Consider the following 17,055-nt stretch of genomic DNA (forward strand, 5'->3'; position numbering starts at 1 on the left):
TAAAGCCACCTCTTGAAACAACCTGGTACTACGGATCATATCTCAGCCGCCGGTGACCTTATAGCCTTCATTTATTAATAAATTTTGGATTAATCAGAGATTGATAGCTATTGACAAAAACTAACATTTGAAGTCAAATCAATCGTTATGGACGCCATAGCTTTTCGTGGCTTGTGGGCGTTAATGTGGGTGTAGCCATTAAATGCAGGCGGCCTATTGAAAAGCCCGACAAGCCATAGATATATCTTAATTGGCTCAGAATAAAGCGAAAATATTCTTGCAAAAATGAATTTCAAACAATTGATAGATTATGATTTAACATTATTTTATTTTTCATACATTTAGTACAATGCCTAACTAGTATTAATATTAAGTGTGAAAATATTGGATTTACCTACGTGAAAAGTACTTAAAATACTAATAGCCGACAATATCAATTTCTGTGAAATATTCGTATACTCTAGGAAATATGTGTGTATATTTGTGTGACTTCCTAAAGCTATATAGGTTCCTGAACCTTCAAAAATATATAAATGATTGTTTGAATCTTTTATCCTAACACTAATTAAGGTAGTTCTTCGTTATGTGCTACGTTATACATATCGGTCGAGCTCTTACTCAGTTATGAACAATTTATTAATAATAAGAAAATTATGATCTTGCTAGGGGACGTCCAAATATTGCAATACTTTATTTATACAATTTTTTAAGCCAAATAAAATATGAACTTTTATAGTCATCAGCAATGTATATATGGAACGCCCAAAATGTATATACAAATAGAATTAGAGGATTTTTGAAATGAGACGATTATTCTCTTAAGAATATTTTAATAAATTTGCACATTTTGACGCTTAAACATTTGGTTGGTTTTTGGACGTACGTTGTGTTCTTCTACGACAAATATAAAGAAAATTTATAGTTTAAAGTAGTGCTTATTACTATGACCGATATGCCGATGTGCCCAAGACCATTTAAATTCTGTCATTCTGGCATGAAACAATGAATTGACAAATTCTCTAAACTAATTTTGTGTTAATGTATCATAAGAAATGGGACTGGCTACTTATATTTGCATTAATCGGCCAATGACTCTTTAATGGGGCTTAATTTTTCCCTGCCATAATTTTTTCATACTTATATACAGATAGCATAAATTCCTTTGTGACTATACAATGCATCTGAGACCTAATCTAAGCTCTACAATAACCAAAACACTCGGCGCTAGGACTTGTTACTATTGCAGCTATTAACATTGTTATTGTTATACAAATAGGGTATAAGGTTGGGTTCAATCTCAAGCTGTTGTTTAAGTATCGAACTCATGACAAACTCCGTGGACACAATATGACACTTTGGGTTTCCATGCCGCGTGAGATCCGCACAGAGATGCATATCAGTTGGACAGGTCACTATGATATAGGAGTCGGGCGCTTGCATATGTGTTTCCGCCACAGCAGCACCGCTTCTTCGTTTTAACTCTACTTTTCCCCCAGACGATTCAATCATTCTAATGATTTCCTCACGGGCTGGAAATACGTCCGGCGTCACGTGAAAGTATTTTCCGGCAAACAACGTGGAGCGTGTAGGTGCACAAAGAACAGTGTTCAGATTAAACTGTAGGTTCTCGTCCACTGGTATATGCTGGATGCGATATGGATCGGTTGGCACAAATTTACCAGCCTTGGCACTGTCTGCAATCCAACTAGACTTGAGTACATAGTCCACATGACAACAGGCCTGAATTAGCTTGCAGGTACGACTCTCGCGTGTCATAACCAGGTGAGTAGCATCTGCAGGGCTGTCCACCACAATTCCACCCAAAATCCTAAAAGGAAAAAAAACAAAATTAACATCTCACCTAAACAAAACAGAAAATAATAACTTGTTATACTTACAACACTGCTTTTTTAAGTGCCTCTACATCTGCGACCTGGGAGAATATAACTTTGGGCGGTTTGGTGGTTGTGGGATATTCAAGGCAGACAATTTGCTCTGGCAGCTGCTCCTGTTGGAATGAGTTCATCTTTTGGCGTTTAATTTTGTGTTCGTTGCCGTAGGGATCGGACAGATGACGCTTGACTCGTTCGTGAGCCTCCTGAGTAAGATTGATAGGTGCTTTCCAAGCAGCTATTAAAAAAGGAAATAAATTTACTATAGATTAAGACATTAGTTAAGTGTATAATTACTTAAAAGGTGCGCCACCAAGTTGCATTCGATTCGGAAGGGTGCCGCAAGATTGTACTGCTGGTATTTGGGATTGTCGTACTGAGAGAGGCCGCTAAGGTTGCCGATGCAGACGTCGCTTAGCCAGAGGGCATTGACCATCGGAATGTTCCACTCCTTAGCTGCATTGAACTTGTTGCCCTCTAGCTGCTTGCACACGACCACCGTGTTTACTTTGGACAGATAGGAGGTGTAAATGGCTCCACATTCTTCGGCCATCTGCTGCAACCTCACCACCTCCTCTCCCTCAAATCCCTCCGACGTTATAATGTAGCGTTCTAATGGCTTACGATAGCCAAACTGGCTGGGAAAGGGCAGGTGAAGGGGCTGCCACGGAGGCATTAGTTGCCGTTTTAAACAAATATCACTCAGCCAATAGGCTGTAACGCAGCGCTTAGCATCACGCAATGCCTGCATCACTACGCCGTGCCGCTGAGTGCGGCAAATAACGTGTGTCACCCTAGGGCAGTAGACCCGTTCAATGTCACCGCCAAACTGCCTGATAGTATCTAACCATATGGGAAGCTCATCGCCATCTGTTTCGTCGTATTCCACGATGTAGAATGTGCAGCCCACCAGGAACAGATCGGCTGGCAACTTCAGGTTCGGATTGTGACCGTAAAATTGCGGCAAAGGTATCTGTGGCTGTCCAGGACGGGCTTGAATGTATCCGTGGGGCGTCCGCTGCACTGGTACACCCACTCCTACACCTACAGCCATCTGTTGCTGCTGCTGCGGGGATTGAGGCGGAGCGACTACGATCTGCTGCTGGACCAGATGTTGCTGCGGTGCCTGCTGTTGTTGCGGAAGGGTAACAACTCTGCGCATTTGCTGCTGTTGAAGCAGTTGTTGCTGTTGTTGCTGCTGCAGCATCAACAATTCCTGCTGCGTTCGCGGAGGTCCAGGCACTCCAGCAGATGCGTTGTGTTGCTGACCCATCATTCTAAGAGCTCCAGCTGCTGACGGGGGCTCGACATGTTGCTGCTGTGGCAGTTGCTGTTGGACAACCATTTGTTGTTGCTGCTGCTGTTGCTGTAGTAGCAATTGTTGCTGCTGCTGCTGAATAGCTCCGGTTACCACTACCTGTTGCACAATCTGCTGTTGCTGAGGCTGCTGTTGCTGTTGACCATCGGGAAGTTGAATTAGTTGCTGTTGTGATGTCTGAACACCATTATTTCCTAAGCGATTGCTTAACATGTTGGCCAGGGCTGTCTTGGTTTTCAGGTTCATTTGCTGGGGTGTTTGTTGTGGCTGTCCGTCGGGAGCTGTGTATAAAGATGGGGTTACAAGGTAAACACGAATTCATAAAAAAAATCAAAAGCAGCTTAACAGCAAAGGTAATTTCTTTTAAGTTTTTAAAATTCCCAGTAACTGACTGCAATAAATTTAACTTACTTGTTGATGTCATGACTAGAGTTTGCGTCATTATATTAGCATTTCCAGGGAGAACACCTCCAGCACCTGGCGTTGTAGGCGTTCCAGGAGCGGACTGTTGCTGAGGTTGTTGAACGATAGTCTGTTGCTCGATCAGCTGCCCATTAGGTCCAGTGATAAGCTGCACCGTTTGCTTACCCAGCTGCTGAGGGCCTTGCTGCTGGATTGGAATCTGTTGGACTCGCAACTGTTGTCGCTGCATTAGCATTTGCTGGTTGGGATCATTGGGGTTAAAGGGCTGTTGCTGCGGCGACTGTTGCTGTTGCGGCGGTCCCACACCCTGCTGTTGCTGAATGGGACTTAGCCCAGGAGTTCCGGCGCGTACCACCACTTGTCTTTTGCCTTGTTGCTGCTGCAGCCAGGCCACCTGTTGCTGTTGCGTTAGTCCAGGTGGCATTTGGTGTTGGACGATAAAATGCCCCGGAGGAACTGGGCCGGCAGGACGTGTTGCTACTATGTTGCCCGGCGCACCGGGTCGTGCCGGGTAGGCAACCTGCTGGCGAAGCATTACCCGTGGCTTATTTTGCGAGTTTAACTTGGTGATGTACTCTGCTCTTTTTACAGCATCTAATGACATCAGATGCGCGTGAGTTTTTTCATCCACAACTATTTTCTGTTGCTGTGGCTGCTGCAATATCAGTTGTTGTTGTTGGCCAACCTGTGCCTGTTGCTGCTGTTGTTGTTGTTGAGGTGGCGGAAGTACAATCTGTTGCTGCTGCTGCAGAGGTTGTGGTTGCTGCTGCTGCTGCGGCTGTCCGGGCCATGAGGTTTGCGGCCGCAACCCACGCGGTACGAATTGCTGTTGTTGTTGCGACTGCTGCTGGGGAGTTGTCGGTCCGCCGGGCAAAGGTGATTGCATCCCGACACTGCTTGTAGGTGTTCCCGGAGTGCTGGGCGCCATCTGACCGCCAGCAGGGCTCTGCGGCGACCAATGCTGTTGTGTCATTTGCTGATGGTGTTGCGGAGATTGCTGTTGTTGCTGAAGCATTAGCTGTTGTTGTTGCTGCGGTGGCGGCGTGCGTTGCGGGAGTTGTTGTTGCGTGATAAGCTGCATTATTTGTTGCTGCTGTTGTTGCTGAGGATCGTTGGAAAGCTTCTGTTGCAATATCTGTTGTTGTTGGGGGGTTTGCTGTTGCTGTATAAGTATTTGTTGCTGTGGCGGCCCCACAAGTTGTTGTTGTTGTTGTTGTTGCTGCTGCTGCTGTTTTTGCATCAGCTGCTGTTGTTGTAGATACTGCAATCGCTGCGGATCGCTAAGTATCTGTTGATTGACAACAATTTGCTGCGGCTGCTGCTGCACTTGCATTCTCTGTTGTTGTTGCTGCTGTGGTATTATCTGCTGCTGCTGCAGCATTTGTTGTTGTTGTACAAGTTGCTGTTGGGTCTGATTGACCACGTAAACGTTTTGGCTTTGCGGATTTTGTGCCAGAATTTGCTGTTGTTGTTGCACGCTAAGCTGATTAAAGTGCTGCTGACTGATAATAAAAGTTTTTTGTTGTTGCTGCTGCTGTGGCTGCTGGACTCCAAGAATTTGCTGCTGAAAGTGAAGAGTAAATGTTATGTAATTAAATTAATACCAATTATTTTGAAGAAGAAGTAAACATACTTGTTGAGGTTGTTGTTGCAGTTGCTGTTGCTGTGGAAATTGTCCGATTATCTGTTGCTGTTGTTGCGGAACCTGTTGTTGTTGCTGGACGTTTGTTGGTGGGCGTTGGATCGTTTGCTGAATTATTCTAACTTGACCACCAGCTCCAAGTGCAATTGGCTGCTGTTGTGTAAATTGAACTTGTTGCTGTTGTGGGTGCTGCTGTGGAAGCTGTTGTTGTTGCTGCTGTTGCTGTCCCGATTGAAGTTGCTGCACTTGCGGAAGCTGTTGTTGCTGCTGTGGCTGCTGTTGTGTTTGTTGTTGAACATGCAACATCTGCTGCTTCTGCAAAGCCAAAGACATATGACTTTGAATGATTTGCTGTCCTTGAGCCGTTGATGTGTTAATCACGTGTCGCTGCGTGATGACTTGTTGTTGCTGTTGCCCAGGCTGCGGTTGTTGCTGTGTGAGGACCTGTTGCTGCTGTTGTTGAATTTGCTAAAACAAAAAAATGTTAATATCTGCTGATAAATTAATATTTTCTTGCAATTTACTTGAGGATTTTGTTGTTGTGGCTGCTGTTGTAAGGTGGGCGTGGTGGGTGGCTGCTGTAATGGTGATTGTCGCGGTGACGGGGTATGTTGCTGTTGTGGTTGTTGCTGCTGTGGTTGCTGTGCCATTTGCTGCTGCTGTGGCTGCGTTGTCATTTGTTGCTGTTGTTGCAATTGCTGTTGCTGCTTTAGTTGTTGTTGCCTCATTATTAATGAGTCCTGGTTACTGCTCAATGCAGAACGACTTAGAACTTGAGCCACTTGAACAGGGTCCGTTGGGTCTATAGGCTTCTGCTGGGAGAATGATTGCTGCGGCTGAGCGGCATGGCCTGGAACAGTCTGATGCTGGTGCAACTTTGTCTGCATGGGTGGAGTTTGGGAAATCTGGGGTGATTGTGGTGAAATATGCTGAGGACTCTGTTGCTGTTGTTGTTGTTGCTGGGCCAATTGTTGTTGCTGTTGCAATTGCATTCGCTGTTGTTGGTGGACGGGCTGTTGAAAGGGCTGCATTTGTTGCTGTTGCTGTGGTGACATCATAGAAGGCGGTTGTGGTTGCTGAGGTGACCCCATCATGTGTTGCTGGCGACTCTGCTGAATTTGCTGTTGCTGCTGGCGCAAATGTTGTTGTTGAGCACTTTGCGGCGAGGGTGGTGGTGGCGGTGTCATTTGTGGAGCTGGCGATTGCAGTTGGCGTGGTGATTGTGGTGGCAACATATTGCTGGTAGCGTGATGTTGTTGCTGCTGTAGCGATGGAGATGGAGTACTTGGTGGCATTACCGGCGAACGGTTTTGTACCATCCGTGGCGACTGTTGTTGTTGATTCTGTTGCTGTTGTTGTTGCTGCATTTGCATTTGCAATTGCTGTTGCTGCTGCAGTACTTGTTGTAACTGTTGCTGAATTTGCCTCTGCTGCTGTTGTTGTTGCGGGGTTAATGCCTGTCCGCTTTGAACGATTTGCTGCAATTGCATTTGATTCTGGCTTAAAATTTGTTGCTGGCGCATAAGGTGTTGGTGTATGATTTGCGGTGAAACGGGCACAGATTGTTGTTGTGGTTGTTGTTGCTGTTGCTGAACAACTTGCTGCTGAACGATTTGCTGCTGTTGCACTATTGTTTGCTGTTGACCAACTTGTTGCTGCACCACCTGTTGTTGCTGTACAATCTGCTGGTGGTGTTGAGGGGACTGAACGGGCTGCGGCGTTGTAGATGGTGTTCGTGGGGTTTGCCGACCTGTTGGAGTTGTTGGCAGTCTTGGCGATTGCTGTTGTTGAAGTTGCTGTTGGTGCTGCTGTTGATGTTGCTGTTGTTGAGGATGCTGTTGTTGAAGTGGCTGTTGCTCCGGCTGCATGAGTTGCTGTTGCTGCTGAAGCATTTGAATTTGTTGTTGCTGCTGAGCTTGTTGCTGCGTGGTTTTTATTTGCCTCTGTTGCTGTAAAATATTCTTGATCTGCTGCGGATTCTGTGCCTGCTGCTGCAGATTGGCAGGTATAATCTTCTGCTGCTGAATTATTAATTGCTGTTGATGCTGTGGGTGTGGTGCTGGAGCAGGTGCTTGAGGACCACCTTGTTGCAATTGGTGCGGCGATGGCTGTGCTTGCTGCTGGCCCTGCGGCTGAGGTCGTACAAATACCACCTGCTGCTGGGCTGGCACGGGCAACTGTTGCTGCTGAATTTGTTCGGCTGAAGCTTGCAACTGGGACTTAATGCTGGCGATACTTTTGGCAGCCGCGCTGTCCTCGCCAAAGCCAAGAATATCCGAGAGTGTGGATGTCTGTTGTTGTATAATCTGCTGTTGTTGCTGCTGCTGCTGTAGTTGCTGCTGCTGCTGTTGTTGCTGCTGTTGTTGTTGCTGTTGTTGTTGCTGCTGCTGCTGTTGTTGCTGTATTTGTTGCTGCTGCATGTGTTGTTGGTGTTGCAATTGTTGCTGTTGGATTTGTTGTTGTTGCGTAGCCTGTTGCTTTTGTGTTCGCTGCTTTTCAGTGGGCTTCAGCAGTCTCGGATGATAAGATTCCACAGGCATGCAGCTTTTATACTTCAGGCTGTCCGTCACCCAGTCGGGAGTCACAATAATGATGGCATTCTTGGGCAGCGCCAGCGCCTTGTTATAGATGCCACCGTTGGCTGCTCCGCATACCAGATGCGTGTTGGTGGCCCCAAAGCTGTGTGTAACGACGGCACCGTGATAGGTCATCATGGCGTATAAACGCCTCCGATCTCCGGCCACCACATTGGTTATGGCCACCCGAATCCCGCGCATTAGTCGCAACTGATTTGGACTTGGGTCGAAGGCACGCGTCGAGGCCATCCGACCCAGCTTGGCGCTATGAACGATCCATTGCTCCGTCACGGGAATTGCACTGTACAAATCCAGGTTCATCGACAGCTCCTCTTCGCTGTAGTTGGAGGCGCATATCATATGTGTGATTTTGTCCGATAAGAACAACTTTGACTGGGCCCCACCATTCTTAAGAAAGCGCTCGATCTGTACGGAAAAATAAGAAGTTTTGTCATATAATTAAAATTCAACTTACATTTTATATTTATAGAATAGTTTTAAGCATATAAAAACAAGTTATAGTGGCACTTTGCTAAGTCGAATTGGCTTTACATGCAAACGAAGACAGTTTTTGCAGGAATTAATATCTTATATTCAAAACTTTTCTTAAAAATCCATTTACTAAAATAATTCTACCTAACAATTAAATACCCAAATATCATAATTAAGGCAATTTTAAATAATATCAATAAATCGTGCAAGGTCGATCTATGAATATAGAGTATAATTTTTATATTAAGACTTTTTCTCTTCGCTGTTCTAACTTTGATTTCATATATTATTTTACTAAATGGACCCATCTCTACAAACAGATATTAAAAACTATTATTATGTTCGACTAGCAAAATCAAAACAAAATCAGTTGATTTCGCACCAACACAACGTTAAATACACAGGCACACACACATGTCAATTTGCCGGCAACATTTATGGCGCGCATTTCCCACGGTGCCCAGATCACCCTGTACGCCCGCGCTTCGAGCCACCCTGTCCAAACGAACACTCACACTAATACACACATAAACACACATGCACAATGCAAGTACAGCAACAGCACTCTGAAGATTCGATTTGTAGCTTTACCTCTTCGTCCAGGTTCCCCAGCACAAAGTAAATCACATCCTCGAACAGTTTATCGCTAATCTTGAGGTTATCCATGGCGCCACCAATCTTTTGGCCTCTTGAACTTCTCTGGCGGCGCTAATTTCACTTTTGCTTTTGTTATTGCTATTGCTCGGCGGCTGCTCGTGGGCATCTACATTTCACCGCGGTTTTTCGTCTCGACGGTGGTTTTATCCGTTCGCGATCTTTGAAATACGTTACGCGGTACGGTGCTTATCGCGATTTGCATTTCAGATGCAATATAAAACGGAAAAATATCATTTAAATTTGGCTTTTTCTCTTTTATCACCGCCTTCCGCCTAGAGCTGGTATAAAACTTGCTGTTTATGCGAAACTATCGATATTTACCAAGATTTTGTAGCATCGATGTCAAATCTGCAACTATCGATTCTTAAGAAAACAGAAAATGGTTGAGTACTTGGATGTCTGGTTAGGATCTTCGGTGTACCATGGGCCAAAATTTGATTTTGTGGACAAAAGTATATTTTTAATAATTATGCATATATTTTAAAGTTTAACTAACTTTATTTTTAAAGACATTTTTTCTTTAACTTGACAAGCTTGCTAGTACAAAAAACAATTGCAATAATTTTATTTTTAATACGCCATTCTTTTTGTTGATTCAACATTCACCTCAGTGCAATATTTTCTTAAAAATTGAAGAATCTCTAAAAAATATAGGTGACTTAATTCGGTCAGCAATCAATTTGAATAACAATTTACCAAATCACTCATCCAAATGTTTTTAAGCTAATTAGGCGCATTGCCAGTCAGACACTTATCATTTAAGTAAACATTTGTATGGCACATCTTCCAATTCAGTTGTTAGGTTAGCGCCCCAGGAAATCATCAGTTTTATAAGTAGTACGTACATACATTTATTTTAGCTCTGCTTGATTTACAAATTGATTTTAACTCGACAGTTTTGGTTTTCGCATTAAAAATTGAACTCTGCAAGGAGCAGCGACCTAGTTTATTATCAAATGTTTAAAGAAATTCCGTCAACTGCTTATGATTGGGTGCATTTCAAAATGTATATATTCTCCCACGCTATATGAAATATTTGTAAAAAATTTAAAGCCAAAGTAAATTATAAGAAGTTGATGGAACCTCAGTAATGTACGAGAACAGTGTGTTTATGTGGCGGCTGGCTCCAACTTAAATTTATTATGCTCGTAATACTTACAGCTACGTACGATCAGGGTAAGTTATGTTAATGTTACAGAGATAGAGATATATATAACTTTTTCAATAAATTTCGCGCTGCTCGGTTTGCAATTCTCGCTTCCCCGGCCTGAGAGATGTACTGATGAAGGGATCTTGAGATTGGCCAGTGCAGTTGGCGCTTAAAGTTTACGGGGAAAAGGAACGGGGAGCTACTACAAAATTTTGTTTAAACTTTCGCGAAAGGCCTACACAATCCGGCAGCAGCCATCTTAGCATTAGGTTTTTTCTTTAAAATTAGGTATAGAGCATTTGAAGTGGGAACGGGAAACTGGCTGCAGTTGAGGTTGCGGATAAAGTAAAGGTGAGTAAATTAGCTCGTCGCCGGGAACTTGTTACAGGGTTGGATAATCGAAGTCTTGCGCGCCGGCACGGTTTCGGGCGTGGGAATGGCCTCCCCGGTGGTCACCTTATTGGCAAAGACCTGCTTGACGCCGCCACCCTTCTGCTTGGCCATTTGGTAATCGCCCGAGTCGAAGAATTTTTGCTGCACAAAAAAATATATTATTAAGAAGTCAGTAAAATGGTCATAAAGTTTTTCAATGAGATTTTTTTTTACATTACTAAGAAAAATCTAAGACCTTCTTAAATTCATTTCTGATATTGCATCGCTCTCTACATCTTTATATTTTGATTTTTTTTTTTTTGTCAAATATAGTTTTCAACATAACAAAAACAAATAAATAAAGAAAATAATAAAATCAAGAATTGACTACCAAAAGAACTCTTGTAAAGTGTGGAAAATATAATTATTATCTTTGGTTATTTTATGGGGAGTCCGAAACACTTACCCCCTTCTGGAGCCTTTTTTGCAGAAAGGCCGAGTGTCCACCGGGTACACGCATTCCGCTGGGATACTTGCTCTTGAGCTTCTCCTCCTCGATCTTCTCGAGATCCGTGAGGTTGGCCTGCTCGGCGGCCTCGTTGTCCTGGGGCGTGGTAGCCGGGCTATTGCTGTTTTCCTCCGCAGAGCTCATTGTAGACTGCATTTACGAGATTAGATCCAGATTAGAGAAGGTGCGAAAATGGCGACATGGAATATGAGGGGGGAAAATGGTCGCGAATCGGAGGCGCGCAAAATGCCAAGATAAAATTGCATTTCATCACACACACACGCGCGAGGCTCGAACACTCACACACCCGCTGGCAAACATATCCAGGGCAGGCGCACGCACACTTGCTAATATATGGACGCGAAATATTATAGTAATAATCGGATGTGCAAATATTGTTTTAATTTTTTATATACACCCATACGGAGGCGATAAGGCCTATGTGTGTGTTCATTTGGATGTGTGTGTATGTTTGCAAGGCGTAGTAGCTCACCTTTTGCCTGTAAAATTTGACGATTAACTGTTGTTTTCCTCCTCCTTTTGTTCTTCACCCTTCTGCTTGTGCGTCTTCCTCCTTGGAATCAAATGGGATTTGCCAATTAGCGTGCCGAATTAGCGGTGTTGACTGCTATTCGCAACCAATTGGGGAAATTCTCGAATAAATCTGGATGTTACGTTGCACGCTTTTTATATATGGAGCGGCGACAGTGAGTTAAATTCTCAAGGCGATTCAAAAGTAAAATTATTTTATCGCTTTACAGACGCGCTGGGAGATGATGCAAGCAGTGTGACCGCAGTTCGGCCGTTAAACTGCAGAAAGAGGGAGAGAGGTACTAAAAAATGACGGAAGACAGATTTTTCAAATGGTGGTTAACTTTGGTGAATATGTATTTATCGATAACAACAGAAACTGCAAGAAAATTAAAAAGAATATTTCAAGTTCCGCTTTAACTCTAAGCTATAACATATTTAAATTAATATATATAATATTTGAACTATAATATTTGAAGGAAACTACGGAGACGGCATAACTAAACAACAATATATAATTTATATAAGTCTATTACCCACATAAAGGTCCAATAAAACATTTAAAGTTTAAATAAAACCGTTACTAGGAAGCGGTCTAAATACTATCGCACTATCGGGAAAACGCAGATAGTGTCATCGCTGGCTTTGAAGCTAATTGGAAAAAGGGCGACAATTCCGACTGATAAGAAATTTAGAGCAGCCCAGAAGCAGAAAGTCATAGATAAAACTGCTTGTGATCGACGACTGGTCGGCAAAAAACTAAGGAGGAGCAAGCACACAAGCCGCGCCCACAATGACCGCCCTGCGATACATGGGATGGGTCACCGGCTGTTCGGTCCTAACTGCCTTCGTTTCCATTATATGGCAGGCCTTCCTTTCTCTTCAAACACTCAACAGGACGACAGTCTTGCTCACCGGCCTCCTGGCCATCGAGGGGTGAGGACCCTATAGAAACCTATGGATTTTTTAAAATTATATATGTACTGTAGATCCCTCAAGCGCCCAGCTTTAGAACCGGCACCCAAAGTGGCTATCGGGTATGGAGCATGCACGGACCTGCAGATAAACGCCACCGAGTTTCTGGATCGTTATTATAGCCGGCGCATTCCTGCAGCTATTACTGGTTCCAGAGAAACTGTCAACAACGAGGACGAACTGCTGCAGTCCTTTGCCTATTACTTTCAAAACGGTGCTGCAGCGGAGTAAGTTGATTTATGAGCAATACTAAGTTGTACATATGCATACATATAATTGGTATACCAAGCATTGACTAGCAAAACTTTGTATTTATCGTTCTGTTTTAATTGTTCACTTTTTCAGACGAGTAATGGCAAACAGTACTCTCTTCAAGCAGCTTGTTGGCTACGCAAAGGTAATGGATAAGGAGCGTATCCAATGGTACATGGGTGGAAACGCCCCGCTTATGGCTGTCCGCTTCTTTATGGAAGGAGCTGAAGTGCTACTAGGCGCTCATATGTCTAAGAAGTATTTTTCAAACGATTCTTGTATACTCTGAACTCATTTCAAAATCATCATCAGATTACGTCCGCTGTTGCCGAAGGAGATTCGACTGGCTGGAGACGAGATTCCAAACGACGATATACATTTAATTCTGGAGTACAAAGCCGGTGACACCTGGGGCTCGTATGTGGCACCTCGGGCCAATCGATATATTCTGCATAACGACCGCAATAATCCGCATTTAAGGGCCGTAGAGCAGCTAACCGATGCCCTTAAGGTCTATCATCCACAGCTGCTAGTTGTTAGCGGTCTGCAAATGATGGACATGTTCACATTTAACCCTGGCGAGCGTGAGGCGAGACTTCAGCAAGTACAAAGACAATTAACTAGCCAGCCGGTTGACACTCTGAATCACTTTGAGATGGCATCTTATGTGGAGTTGCAGCTACTGCAGCAGCTGCGAAAATTTGTTCTACCCTACGTAGACTCCCTAGGAATGAACGAACAAGAGCTTTCGAATCTACAACAGGTTCTCGCCCACGGACGAACCACTTTGGCCACCGACTGGAATCCTCGCATTGCTCACACCCTCGACCAAATGCGGCAGGTCTTTATTAGTTTGCTCGAGGATTACGGCGACCAAAGCTCTGGCGATCCTAGACGGCGTCGTATCTCTCGGATCCATGTGCATACTTTGGCCTATCAGGCAATCCTGACCACAGCGGGCTCCAAGTGGAAGAACACCCGGGCTGCAGCGGCCAAGGCGGCACTCACAGCTCACCGATATGTTTGCAAGTCCCAATTTGTGAGTCCATTATGAAGTATATTTAATTTTGTTACTTCTCAAAGATTGTTTATTTTATTTGCAAACTGAAAGTAATCAATTCCTTCTGTTGCAGATCAATCCAGAGGCAGTTTTACAAGTTCTGGACGACAGTTTCGCCACTTCAGCTCAGACGGATGCACCTCGGATGAGAATTGGAGCAGCTAGTCCGGTACCCTGTTGGCGGGAATATATTGAGCATGGTCCCCACCGGCAACAACTTGAGGTGGAGATTTGTGTGGCTCCAGTGCTAGTTTGTCGCGAGGCCAGAAAGACGGCAGGAGCTGGCGATAACATTTCCGCATCTGGATTGGCGGCACAGTTGTAGGGGCGTCGTTTACGATTGGAAAGATAAAGACTGCATAATAGTTTTACTAGAAGGCTACAATCCAAGACTCGAATAGAAGGCCAAGACGTTAACCCGAAGCATTCCCCCGCTGAATGGACATGAACTCGGCATGTTTAGCACCTTAGTGACCTTAGAAACGCGTTACCTTCACATAAATCTGACGAAAATGCTCAAGCGATAGCACCAAGAAAACAACGACTCCCATGAAACCACATATCCAGATGAGTTTTTAATGGAAGTGCTGACTTCTGCACTTGTCCTCTCATCATCAACATAAATTCCATGTGTTCAAAATTATTCCTAATGCAAAAGCATCGAAACGACAGTTCGGAAACGAATGCCACCTAGTCCTAAGTTTTGTTAGTCACTAATTATATGTTTTTACATACATATTTGAGCCATTCCTACTTACAATTTGTTTTGCGCACTTGGTTTCAAACTCAAAAATGCGGCATCGAATTAAACTGGCGTTTTTGCAATGTGAGAGAGTTGTTTTTTAAATTAAATTAAATTATTTTCACTTTTTCAATTATTATTTTACTCCTTATTTTTTGATTTTATTATTAATTGAAAAATTTTTAAATTCATAGTGCTGCAGCCATATTACATTTTGATTTGTGCAGTTTGCTTGAAATATGTTCAAATACGTTCACCAAAAGACTGCTTTGTACTTAAACTTTTTGTTTGATTTGCTTATTGCGATATATGTTTCCATACCTTTCAAGTTCAGCAAACGAACTGCCTTTTCCACAACTGTCTTACATCTGCGAAACGCACTGTTTAAACACACGCTTACACACATATATTTTTGTACACTTAAGTATATGCATATAAAACTGGCAGATGTAGAATAAATTCCTGTTAAAAGCTTCAAATTGACATTCTAAAAACTATGCTCAAGCTGGGACTTGCGTTTCCCACTCGTTGGCCCTTCAGATGCCGTCTCCTGGGAATGCCTAGTATAAGAGGTGAGGCAAGACTCTCTGTGGACAAGGAGAAAACTTCATGGCTACAGCACGAGCAGCAGGAAGTAGAGGGCGAAACTCAGGCGATGGAAGATGCTCCTAGAGTCCAGAGGAACGAGAGAGTGTTGATCAATCATGCAATTCAGGAGATCCAACGCAGACCTTTGGAGGTGCCCACAATAATCGGCGACGAACCTGTATACACCATGGATAAACAAAGGGTCGCCTGTCCTCATCATCTCGAGACAATCTTAGCACAGGTTTATTACGCTAATCGGAAGCAAATCGAGACTGCGATCCAGTCGGCCCTTTCGGCACAGGGAACTTGGAGTATGGTTCCTATCGCCGAGCGCCTTGCCATTTGGCGACGGGCGGCAGACATTATTGAGGAGGATGAGTTGAAGTTCCGAGTCTTTCTAATGCTAACCCTCAGCAAAACTATCGAAGATGCGACTCGGGATATTCGGAGGCTGCTCAGCTCCCTGAGAGCTAATGCCGATTATTTAGAGCATTTATCCGAGCTGCGCTTCGAGATCCAGGGCGATATGAATGTCTTCCCCAGCTTTCATATGCGACCAATAGATGGTTTTGTTGCCGCTCTGGCACCATTTGAATCGGTAGCCTTGTCCTCCAGTTTGGCTCTTTGTCCAGCGCTAATGGGCAACACAGTTCTGTGGAATCCCTCTTTGGAGGTGGCACCAGCCAGTTTTCTTATTTACAGAGCTTTTCAGGAGGCTGGTCTTCCTAGTGGAGTGATCAACTTTGTGCCAGCTAATGAGCGTCTGTTCCTGGACACCATTACGGATGCCATACACTTTGCCGGACTGAACTCCCAAGGCAATGTGGCTAAATATAGGTATGTGCACAAACTGGTGAGCGACAAGATGGAGCGATATATCTGTTTTCCCCGTCTGGTGGCTGAGTGTCCGGGTCAGAACTTCCATTTTGTTCATGCTAGTGCCAAGGTTGAGTCTGTGGTCTTAGCCAGCGTCCAGGCGGCCTTTGGATTCGCCGGGCAGTACGCAAACTCGCTGTCCCGAATGTACGTGCCCTCGTCAATGTGGCCGCGACTCCGAATTGAGTTACTGGAGGCTACGGAAAAGCTGAAAATTGGAGACCCCGTCCAGTTAGACACTGATGTGGGGGCTATGGTGAATGTGGATGAATTCCGTCGGATGCAAAAACTCCTGAAGCGCACCAAGGAAATGGAGCAGTTGTGCGGTGGGAGCTGCGACGAAAAAATTGGTAGGTTCGTTCAACCAACTATTATACGAGTGGCGGATCCTCTGGATCCGCTACTGTGTGAGCCGTGCAGCGGACCCTTTTTACCAGTGTTCGTCTATGCTGATGAATCTTTCGGAGAGGCACTCAAGCTGGCTGCAAATCAGTCGAAATATGCGCTATCCGGCTCTATTTTTGCCAGTCGGGATGAGGTGATCCTCCACTGCCTTAAACAGTTGCGGATGTCCGCCAGCAATCTCTACGTAAACGAGCGATGCACAGGAAGCAATTACGGATTGACACCGTTCGGAGGAAATCGGTTGTCTGGTACAAACGATAAATCCGGATCTGCCTACTTCCTCATGCGCTGGTGCTCGCCGCTACTTGTTGAGGAGACTGTGGAGGGCCCAGTCCCGTCGCAGAGATCAAATAAGTTTCCATAAGTTTAAAAATTACAATAAAACGAATTTTTGTGGTCCTAATTCAATTTAAAAAGAATTTCCATGCGGAAGAAAAGCAATTCTATTTAAGAATAAAGCTCTACATTAAAGTGTTTTAGGACAATTTAATATTTTTGAATTCAAGTTTGAGTGAGGATTTTAGTTTGGATATTAGTTTGTTTTTAGTTTAAGTTTTCACCAGGAGAAACTTTTTGGTTTTTTAAATAATGGGATA

General features: G+C 44.1%; 4 protein-coding genes across 4 annotated transcripts; 2 read left to right on the plus strand and 2 right to left on the minus strand.

The window, feature by feature from the left end:
* Positions 1-308: 308 nt before the first annotated feature.
* LOC108106015 (PAX-interacting protein 1) lies at positions 309-9,307 on the minus strand. The gene is made up of 7 exons (XM_017212863.2): positions 8,935-9,307; positions 5,800-8,277; positions 5,267-5,743; positions 3,622-5,194; positions 2,190-3,491; positions 1,899-2,130; positions 309-1,828 (listed from the first exon to the last, which is right to left on the minus strand). The coding sequence occupies exons 1-7, from the start codon at positions 9,007-9,009 to the stop codon at positions 1,225-1,227; spliced, it is 6,741 nt and encodes a 2,246-aa protein (XP_017068352.1). The 5' UTR covers positions 9,010-9,307; the 3' UTR covers positions 309-1,224.
* An 801-nt stretch (positions 9,308-10,108) lies between these two features.
* LOC108106011 (alpha-endosulfine) lies at positions 10,109-11,832 on the minus strand. The gene is made up of 3 exons (XM_017212857.2): positions 11,524-11,832; positions 10,989-11,180; positions 10,109-10,684 (listed from the first exon to the last, which is right to left on the minus strand). The coding sequence occupies exons 2-3, from the start codon at positions 11,172-11,174 to the stop codon at positions 10,511-10,513; spliced, it is 360 nt and encodes a 119-aa protein (XP_017068346.1). The 5' UTR covers positions 11,175-11,180; positions 11,524-11,832; the 3' UTR covers positions 10,109-10,510.
* Positions 11,833-12,158: 326 nt separating this feature from the next.
* LOC108106010 (ADP-dependent glucokinase) lies at positions 12,159-14,601 on the plus strand. The gene is made up of 5 exons (XM_017212855.2): positions 12,159-12,497; positions 12,551-12,763; positions 12,882-13,046; positions 13,101-13,827; positions 13,922-14,601. Exons 1-5 carry the CDS (start codon positions 12,355-12,357, stop codon positions 14,171-14,173), a joined length of 1,500 nt encoding a protein of 499 aa, XP_017068344.1. The 5' UTR covers positions 12,159-12,354; the 3' UTR covers positions 14,174-14,601.
* A 481-nt stretch (positions 14,602-15,082) lies between these two features.
* On the plus strand, positions 15,083-16,862 carry LOC108106009 (delta-1-pyrroline-5-carboxylate dehydrogenase, mitochondrial). The gene has a single exon (XM_017212854.2). The coding sequence runs from the start codon at positions 15,087-15,089 to the stop codon at positions 16,821-16,823; it is 1,737 nt and encodes a 578-aa protein (XP_017068343.1). The 5' UTR covers positions 15,083-15,086; the 3' UTR covers positions 16,824-16,862.
* Positions 16,863-17,055: the final 193 nt, after the last annotated feature.

This window comes from Drosophila eugracilis, unplaced genomic scaffold, assembly GCF_018153835.1.
Source record: "Drosophila eugracilis isolate 14026-0451.02 unplaced genomic scaffold, ASM1815383v1 contig_2154, whole genome shotgun sequence".
In the NCBI taxonomy this organism is placed as follows: domain Eukaryota; kingdom Metazoa; phylum Arthropoda; class Insecta; order Diptera; family Drosophilidae; genus Drosophila; species Drosophila eugracilis.